At 37.9% G+C, this 10,307-nt stretch overlaps 1 protein-coding gene across 3 annotated transcripts; it reads right to left on the bottom strand.

Moving 5' to 3' along the window:
• Positions 1-2,399: 2,399 nt before the first annotated feature.
• Positions 2,400-10,187, bottom strand: MAIP1 (matrix AAA peptidase interacting protein 1). 3 transcript variants are annotated; one of them, XM_082467325.1, is made up of 6 exons: positions 9,633-10,184; positions 7,842-7,913; positions 6,436-6,562; positions 5,041-5,188; positions 3,671-3,728; positions 2,400-3,286 (listed from the first exon to the last, which is right to left on the bottom strand). In XM_082467325.1, the coding sequence occupies exons 1-5, from the start codon at positions 10,080-10,082 to the stop codon at positions 3,683-3,685; spliced, it is 843 nt and encodes a 280-aa protein (XP_082323451.1). In that variant the 5' UTR covers positions 10,083-10,184; the 3' UTR covers positions 2,400-3,286; positions 3,671-3,682. The 3 variants fall into 3 exon arrangements, with proteins under 3 accessions (XP_082323451.1, XP_082323450.1, XP_082323452.1); XM_082467324.1 differs by lacking the exon at positions 3,671-3,728 and having other exon boundaries at positions 9,633-10,167; XM_082467326.1 differs by lacking the exons at positions 3,671-3,728; positions 5,041-5,188 and having other exon boundaries at positions 9,633-10,187.
• Positions 10,188-10,307: the final 120 nt, after the last annotated feature.

The following is a 10,307-nucleotide window of genomic DNA, read 5'->3' as shown; positions in this document are numbered from 1 at the left end:
AAATTATATAATGGAATATTATTCAGCCTTAAAAAAGAAGGAAATCCTGTCATGTGCTACAACCTGAATGAACCTGGGGGACGTTATGCTAAGTGAAATAAGCCAAAGAAAGACAAATATTGCATGGTATCACTGATATGTGGAACCTCACCCCCCCGCTGCAAAAATAAAGAAGACAAAAAAAACCCGTTGAACTCACTGGGAGCAATTGGATTGTAAGATCTGTAAGGATAAAAGCTAGTGAGGTCAAGACAAATACCTTAGGACCCCTACCATACCACCTTAAATGGTCAAAATCTTTGGTGAAACGACCCATCACAGTAGGGATAAAACAGCTATATTCAATAACACGGATAGGAAAATTTTTCTGGGGTAGAAGATATGCCAATTTACTTCATCTGTATCTAACATAATTTGGGGGGAAAATTTAAAGATTGGTTAGAGACCAAAAGTGACCCAGTGCATCCAGCCTTTCAACCATCGCTAAGAAGGAGCCAGACGCACAAGTAAAGCCATGTTGGATCAGCTTGGCCTTCACATAAATATTCCCAAGTGACCTCAGTCAACACCACATAGAGCAGACAAACTGCCAAGTCAAGCCCTGCCCAAATTTATGAGTAAAATAAGTGATATTTTTAGGCTACTAAATTTTGGGTTTGTTAAATGGTAATAAACAACTTTCAACATTACCGCAGTCAGCTTTGATAGTGTCCTTGCTTCCCAGCCCAAGAATATGTCTCAGGCTACTCTTGCTCGCTTTCTGCATAGACCTGGAATTGCTCCCAATGCCCGTCTCCTTTTATTGAGAAACCATATACAGAGAGCATTATTTGGGTATCAGGTACTTTTTTTTAAGAAACAAAACATTACAGTCACATTCCACTCCCGTCCTCCCCAGGTAGTCGCCACTATAATGAGTTTACTGCCATATTAATCTCTTGCATTTTAAAAAAGTTTTACAATTTATGTATACTTTCACAAACAATAAATCAGTGTATTTCATTGATTCTAAATCACACATTCACCATCCATTTTAAAATCACTGGAGATGCATCTTACAACAGATGGCAAGTGATAGTTTAACTGGTTGCATTTGTTTTCATTTTAGCAATATGTGCCTTACTGATCTATTATGTTTCATCTAAGATTAGATGAAACATAGATTAGCTGTTTTATACTTTATAAAAAATTTAATCATTTGAGCTTATTTTCCTGCAAATTACTTTTCTTGCTAAATATTTTAGCAAACTTTGTTTAGGTATAATTTGCATTAAAAATATATAATAATGTAGGAGCAGGACAGGAATAAAGATGCAGACGTAGAGAATGGACTTGAGGACACGAGAAGGGGGAAGGGTAAGCTGGGAGGAAGTGAGAGAGTGGAATGGACATATATACACTACCAAATGTAAAATAGCTAGCTAGTGGGAAGCAGCCGCATAGCACAGGGAGATCAGCTCAGTGCTCTGTGACCACCTAGAGGGGTGGGATAGGGAGGGTGGGAGGGAGACACAAGAGGGAGGAGATATGGGGATATATGTATATGTATAGCTGATTCACTTTGTTTAAAAAAACAGTATATATATATGATAATTTACATATAACAAAATGTACCCATTTTAAGTCCACAGTTTGATAAGTCATGATAGCTGTACAAAGCTGTTTAATTTTTCGTTATTAAGCTATGAGCATTATTTATATATTCTGGATACAGTCCCTTTGTCAGATATATGTATTACAAATAGTTTCTCCCAATCTGTGACTTGGCTTTTCATTTTCTCACTGCTGTCTTTCAAAGAGCAGAAGTATTAATTTTAATAAATTCCAATTTATAAATTTTTCTTTCATGATTCACACTTTTTGTCTCCTAAGAAATCTTTCTCTATCCCGAGACAGCAATTTCTATGTTTCCTTCTACAATTTCTAGAGTATTAGCTTTTGTTAAGTCTATGATCCATTTTGCAATCTAAATTTTGCACTAAAATTGTGTATGGTGTGAGGTGAGAGATGAGGTTATTTCCTATTTGAATATATAGTTACCCATTTGTTAAAAAGACTTTTTTTTTCTCATTGAATAACTATGGCACCTTTGTCAAAAATCAATTGTCCAATATGCATGGGTCCTTTTACTCTATTCTGTCCACTAGCCCCTAACATTTCTTATAAAACAGGTCTTCCATCAACAAATTCTCTCATCTTTTCCTTGTCTGAAAAAGTTTTTTCTCACCTTTTCTGAAGGATATTTTTGCTGAATATAGAATTCTAGGTCAACAGGTTTATTTCTTTCAGTACTTTAAAGATGTCATGCCAAGGCCTCTAACCTGCATAGTTTGAGAAAAGAAATACAGTCATTCTCTGTATGGAATGTGTCTTTTTTTTTTCTCTAGCTGCTTTTCTAATTTTCTCTAGCTGCTTTTCTAATTTTCTCTAGTTTTCAGCAATTTGATTATGATGTACCTTAGTGAGGTTTTCTTTATGTGCTTCCCTGCTTGTTGAATTTCTTGGATCTGTGGGTTTATAGTTTTCATCAATTAGGAAAACTTTCAGACATTATTTCTTACATTGTTTTTGTCTCCCCTATCCCAACTTCTAGGAGTCCAAATACAAGTATGTTAGAAGACTTGATATTACTTCATAGGGGAGTAAGTTACTGTTTTTTTCTTTTTTCTCTTTGTGCTTTAGTAAGCCTCACTGATTTTTAGTACTGTAGTGACCCATCTGCTATAATTCCATCTGTTCTTTCTCATCCAGCTAGTGACCAAAGAGGTAATCAAATAGCAGCAGTGATTTTTAAAAATAAATCTTACACATACTTGAATTATTGGTATAAGTGTATTAACCACAAGGAAAATATTTAAGGACTATTAATTTAGAAATGTGTAATTTTTTCAATATCTTCTTTATTGTCTATAAAATGAGTTTGTGTATATATACATATACATGTAACATTAGAAATGATACTGAATATGATGCCAATGATGGGCTGCTGTAATTTTTTTACTTTGACTTCTTCTACAGAAAGTGATGACAATCTGTGGAAAATGCTTTATTGTATCATGCCAATTTACTACAAGGAGTATTTCAAAATAATACAAAAGTAATCCACAGACTTGATTAAGTGAAGATCAACTGATCTGAAAATTTTTTCTTCCTTAGTTCTTCACAGTAATTGCTAAAAGTCCAATAAGCTGATTTTTCCAAGATCGATTATTCTAATAACTTTGGGTGTTCAATCCGTGCAATGGTCCAGTCAGGTTTTACTCCTTGTGTAAACTCCCTTTGAAATCTAGGGAAAAAATTATAAATAATGTGAATCTTATATCAGTCCAAATACTTCCTGGATAACTACATAATTTGCAAGTATATATTAGAGGCAGTTGTTAGCAAAAGCTAACAGTTAATGGTAAATAAAAATCAAAAAGTTTAATCTACCAATTTGATCACAAAATATATCCCCACAAAATCAGACGTGCATTCTCAACTAAAGTGAGTATTTTTAATGGACTGATCTACATACACTCCAACATCTGCCAGTCCTTGAGAGGAACTTCAATGTTATTCTATTGTTAAGCACTAGCCATAATATATGCCTAATATGAGGAGAAATAAATTGGAATATGGTGATAAAAACAGCACTTTCATGGAAGTTGGTTTATGTGATTAGACTTACTCATAGCTTGCACTAAGACCGATCTTGAAAATAGCAGTGTTTATGAGCTGCCCGTGATCTTAGTAGGGAATATCAGAAGAACCAAAGGTTAGTGTTGATTATAGTGTTCTAAATGACATCTTAAAAAAGAGACGATTCAGTAGATTTAAATTAAGTATTTAAATATACAAAATATTTTGGGTAATTACAAATAAAGCAAAATTCAAAACAGAAAAAGAAAAGAAAAAAAGAACAACCCCTTCAAGGAAAGTGAAAAAAATGAAGATATAATTCCCTTTACCTTAGTGAAACAGGATACATTTTCTTTCCTAGGTCGTTTTTGGGATTTGTTCATTATTTTAAAGCAAATTTGTATAACTCTGGTGACATAACAGTATTCTCTTTTAGACAGATATTAAACTATGTCTCCACTGACTCACTTGACTTGTTCACTGTTCCAAATTTTATTAGTACAATAATACACTATAGTGTCTCTTTTAAATAGTTTGCTAACCTCCTGTTAGACAGTACCTCCTTAAGGGTAGGAACTCTTCAATTCTGTATCTGAACCCCTACCAGAATACTTGGTAAATAGGAGATGGTCAATAAATGTCTAGTGAGTGGATGGTCCATGTGCCAATTATGGAGATTTTATTTTCCAAAGATAGTCATAACTACATCTTGCATCCCATATGCTCTTCGGCAGTGTGACCTTGCTGCTGCCCCATGAAGAGGTGGAGTCTCTCCATGCCCTTTCACCGTGCAGATCCTGTGACTGCTTGGACCAGCAAACCATGGTGGAAATGATGTTGTTCCAATACTGGGCATAGCCCTTTACTGGTCTAGCATCTTCTGTCTTCTGCCTCTTGGAAGCCAACCACCATGTAAACATGTGACTAGCTTAATACTACCACAAGCCCAAGCCACAAAGAGAGGCCTTGGAGAATGAGACGTCATGTGGAGAAGCCAAGGAGCACCATGGTGCTGCCCACGAGCGAAGAAGCCATTGTGGAAATGAACCCCTAGCTCCGGCCACCCCACTTGATGCCAGAGGGAGCAGAGAAAACTCCACAGCTGAGCCTTTCCAAAATTCCTGAGCAGTAGAATAGCAGGCAAAATGAATGGCTGTTTGATGCCACCGAGTTTTGGAGTGGTTTGTAACGTAGCAATAGACAGCTGAAATACAGTTTAATTAAATTCAGCAATATTACCTCTTCCTAATTTCTGAACACTCCTGTTTCGTGGCCAGTGTGTCTTTCTGACTTTCTCTCTTCATAAATAACTTGTCAAATTTCAATCTTTTTCTTCCTAAAGCTCCCTTTAGTTTTCATACCTTCATACTACCTTCTATTTTCTAGAGAAAGGAAACAACGAAATGCGATTAGACTTACTCATAGCTCGCACTAAGAAGTTGTTTAGTTTCCACGTTCTGATCCCCCAACTTAACCTGGAACACACTGGCTCCACTTATAGTTTCACTGGGGATGTTGGCACTGGTTAGATACCAAAAGCACATCAGGATGTTAACAAACTTCCTTCCTTAGAGAAAAAACATACACACATACAAATACAAATCACAATAATCTATCATCCTTATATCCTTAATGAAATCAGCAATTGGCAGTAATTATACAGCTGTTACAGACCAAATTTTGGGCTCATTCTAGTCTAACTTAAGATACCTGTACTGACACGCTTTTATTTTTAGAAAATTCTCCTGGGGTTTATGACACCTTTCTCTCTGGATCACAGTAGTAAGAGCTACTATTTACTGAGCAGGTACTTTTTACCACGTGTACTACATGGATTACTTTCAATTTGTGGCATTTTCTAAAATTATGATAACAGATATCTATTGTCAAACCAAAAATGAGGGGGGAGAAACACTTTTTTGCTGCTATGTCATTAACTTAACCCCAACTGCCAGAAAGAAGCCTTCTATTCTACCCCTAATTCACTTTACTATGCCCAGTGATTATGACAACGTCCTGTGCAAAAATCAGGTAGTAACCATGGTGCTAAGATGCAATTTGAAATATTAGGAAGAAGAAAATATTTATCATTAAAAGTACCTTTACAAATGTTTCAAATTAACATGTGTGTGAAAATTTTTTCACTATTAACAGTCCTCAGTCAGAACTGCCTTAGCAAGTGTGTAAGCAAAGGCTAGATTTCCTGTGTGCCTAGCACATAATACACTGCAAATATCTGTAAAAGGAGTAAGTAAGTCAGTAAGTTTTCAGGAACGCTATTGGGAAAATAGGACAAGGAGAAGAACAAGATAAACGCTAAAGTTCCTTTCAACTATTTTCATCGTCTCCAAATAAATCCAATTTGGGAGTTCTGAGTTAATGTTACTTTCAAAACAGTCTTTAGCTAATATTATTTACTTTTTCTTTTACTCTTTACTCCTACTTAACATACAGCTGGACACTTAAAATACTCAATTGTTTTCCTTTCAGTTAGGAAATCTGAAACACAAATATTTTCATTTTAAGATATGGGAGCAGCCTGTCTTAGACAATTTTCATTAACTTAAGTTACAATGCTCTCTTCTGTGAATTAAATAACATTAGGGAAAAGTTCTAGATAGAAAGGCATAAGAAACTATTACCATATCCCAAGTCTTCCAGAGCTAGGGCTTTAAAGATGAATATATTATTTTTTCTACAGTTCTATAAATATCCACTTGTACCAACAAAATATCACTATTCCATGATTATTCACTAGTTTAGCTTATCTGGATAATTGTGAGTCGTTTAAAGTTGACTATGCTCCAGCATTACCTTTCTCATCGTAGTAAATGGAGATGTCTCCTGTTGATGTATATACAATTTCATCTATGTCAGCAGCAAGGGCATTTTTATGGTTGTCAGGTAGTGAAGTAACCTTTTCTTTCAATACACGTAGTGTCTAAGTATGGAAAAAGCAAACCATAGTTCACTTGGTGAATTTTCAAAAGCTTTTCAAAAAGTGGAGTGAATTCTTCATGGAATGAATTTTGTAAAAATATTTTTAAATTTACTGCAATATTTATTCATTTTCAAAAGCAAGGCTGAGGAGCTTCCCTGGTGGCGCAGTGGCTAAGAATCTGCCTGCCAGTGCAGGGGACACGGGTTCGAGCCCTGGTCCAGGAAGATCCCACATGCCACGGAGCAACTAAGCCCATGCGCCACAACTATTGAGCCTGCACTCTAGAGCCAGAGAGCCACAACTACTGAGCCTGCGTGCCACAACTACCGAAGCCCATGCACTTAGAGCCCACGCTCCACAAGAGAAGCCACCGCAATGAGAAACCCGAACACCACAACGAAGAGAAGCCTCTGCTCGCCGCAACTAGAGAGAGCCCGTGTGCAGCAACAAAGACCCAATGCAGCCAAAAATAAATCAATAAAATAAATAAATTTTAAAAAAAAGCAAGGCTAAAAGGGATCTGATTATTCAATTAGATAATTCCTAATAGAACTGTTCTTATATAGATTTCAATTCTTATACAGAATTCTATATAAGAACTGAAAGACATCATATTAACTTACTTATGCCTTAAGTAGCAAGTCATTCTATACTTTTATATGACCCCAAGTACCCAAAAGGCAAGATACAGGGACTCTACTTTGGCTGATGGCATGCATACTATTTTATTTTAATTTTTATTTTTTTATTTAAGGGTGATTTATTTTACTTAAGGGTGGCAGTGGGAATAGTCATAGATTTCTAATACAAACCAAATACAAAAATCAAACAACCGTAACAATAATGAAAATCTAAATACGAAAAGCTAATCTTTTAGGAGAAAAATAAGGAGACTCTCTTTTTTTTTTTTTTTGCCAATGGTAATGGATATGTAAGGATATTGACAACAACACTGGAATAGCAGAGGAATTGAAAATGCTACACATTGATCAATGGGAAACTAGCTAAATTAATTATATTGCATATACACAATACCATGAAGAAAGCAAACACATATATAGTCTTTGGTTGAACCATATACCATTCTAAGTGCTCTACATTACATATACTATCTCACATAATTTCCCAACAATACTACTACTATCCCATTTTACATGTGAGACAAGAAGTTAAGTAAGCATGCATACTGTTTTAAAGCATAAATAAGGACAACGTATATCATTCTACTGCAAGAGAATAATACATTCATTTTTAAAGGAAAAATAAAAGTATACTTTACCTCTTTGGCCACAAGTTCTTCCAGTAGATCAAACTTACTCTGTGACAGCAACTTGGACACATGAGCAAAAGCCTTAAAAAAACAGTGGGGGGAGGGTGGTGATTATTATTTCAAGATATCATATGAAATACCGTACAATGTACAATGCTCATACTTGAATGGCTAAGTGTAACAAAGACTATTTTATGATAAAGGCAATAGACAATGTCAAACACTAGATATCGGTGTTAGGCATAACTCCTCCAAAGTTGGTTGACTTTTCTTTTCTCATATGGCCTTCCCACATGGACAGTCGTAAGTGAGCAGATTGCTAATTATGTATCTACTCCAAGGACCTGGGAAAAGATTGCGTGTGGTGTACATACTACGTCCTCAATAAAAAAATCTCCTATATATTTCCTTTTAAAATAATGATGAAGTAATCAGCCATCGTGACTGTTATATGATCCTCCTCTTAATCATGAATATACAGCAGCACAACCTAGACGGTATTGGGAGTCTGGAGATCGGGGTTGCAGTTGTACCTCATTAAGATAGATAAGGCAGGTTTAGTAAAGTGGGAGAAAAGATAATAAGTTTGCACAATCTAATACAGTAGATACCACCTTTGAAGTATGAGATCCCATTTTAAAGTGGGAGGGAACCAACTGCAAGCCTCCACATTCCTAGCAGTGAGGAACGGAATTGTGCATTAAGACTCTACCTGTCTTCGAGAAGCTTGCAGTCTACTTGAGGAGGGAGCCAAGAAAACTGACAAGTTCAAAAATTATGACAGGAATAAGAACAGGATGATTTGGGAGCATACAGGTGAGCACTTAAGCTATCTGCGAGGAAAAGAGAGGGCTTCCTAAAGGAAGTAATATCTAAGATGAAATTTGAAGACCTGGCAAGAGAAAGAGGATGCACAGGTGTGTCAGACAGACAATACTCATAATTGTTATGGGCTGAATTGTGTTCCCCCAAATTCATATGTTGAAGCCCTAACTCCCAGTACCTCAAAAGGTAACTATATTTGGAGACAGGACCTTTAAAGAGGTGATGAAGTCAAATGAGGGTGGGCCCTAATCCAATCTGACTGGTGTCCTTACAAGAGGAAATCTGGATACACACAGAGATACTAGGGCACACATGCACAGAGGGGGGAAAAAAAAACAACACGTGAGGACACAGCAAGAGGCAATCATCTACAAGGAAAGGAAAGAGGACTCAGAAGAAACCAACCAACAAGGTGCCCCACCTTAGCAATTAACTTATTCTCCAGATATAGTGTTTTTATCCAGTTTCTACAAAAGAAGGTTAAAAAGAAGATTGGAAAGCCAACCAAATCCAAATCAAGGCATAGATAACTAACTAAAGTACAACTTGGGATATGGTAATAGTTTCTTATGCCTTTCTATCTAGAACTTTTCCCTAATGTTATATATCAATACCAGCATACGATCAATATTGTCTTTTTCATTCTGCATAAAATCAGAAAAAATAAAGCCATGTAGCTTTTAAGTGGCAGAAACAGGCTTTGAATCCATTTCTGACTCAAAACCTGCAGAGAGTAGAAAAAGTAATTAAGGGACTTCACCTTGGTGTCTCCATCGAAACCCTATTTCTTGGCGACCTTGCAACAGAAGCAGAAGCTTAATTTAAATCAAGAAGTGGCCGGAGGGCTCTGTGTCTGGGTCACTACCCACGTTATAATTTGAGACCCAGTGGAAACCTCCCCGCTAAACACTTTTGCGTGTTTAATAGTTGAATGCATGAGAGGCGGATAGATTATCTGTAGAAAAATAAACAAACCTGCTTCGCTCCCTCCGTGAATTCTGCGATGCTGAACTCTTGGTCGAAATAGGCCCAGATAAGGAAGGAGTAAATTCGAGTCCGAATCCAGCTGATGGGGTTGGAGAACCCCAGGATGATCATCTTGGTTTTCTGGCGCTGCTGGGGCTGCTCCTCGGTGCTGTAGGTTCGCCGAGGACAGAAAGGGAAAGCGGGAAGGGTTGTGCGGAGTCCCAGAGGGCTGAGCAGGGGACGCTGAGGAACCCGAGCAGGCAGCGCCAAGGCCGCGGAGGCCCAAGAGACTCGAGGAGATGGGGCCGCTCCCGAGCCGAAGCGGCGGCGGCAGAAGCAGCAAAGTCCAGCCAATGGGGGCCACACGTCGGCCGAACCGGGAGTCCAGAGTCGGGCGGCCGAGCCCGGCAGAGGCCGAGAAAGCAGCAAGCGGGGTAAAAGACTGACGGCCAGCGCCATTTTTGTGACCTTTCACCCCTTGCCTGTGCAGTATGGAAAGAAAGTCGGCGGGAAACCACCTCGGCGGGACTCGGAGAAAGAGACTGGAGAGTCAAGCTGGCCTGTTACTGCACCTCTGGTGAGTTCGTCCCTTCCCTGCTCTCCATCACATGCCCGTCGGCCCCCAGCCCCGCGCTCGGAACCCGCCGCTCTCGCGACTCAGCCGGCCTCATGGACCTTTTCTCT

Source organism: Balaenoptera physalus, assembly GCF_965194825.1.
Source record: "Balaenoptera physalus genome assembly, chromosome: 6".
NCBI classification, from domain to species: Eukaryota; Metazoa; Chordata; class Mammalia; order Artiodactyla; family Balaenopteridae; genus Balaenoptera; species Balaenoptera physalus.
This window is presented reverse-complemented; position numbering and strand designations above follow the sequence as displayed.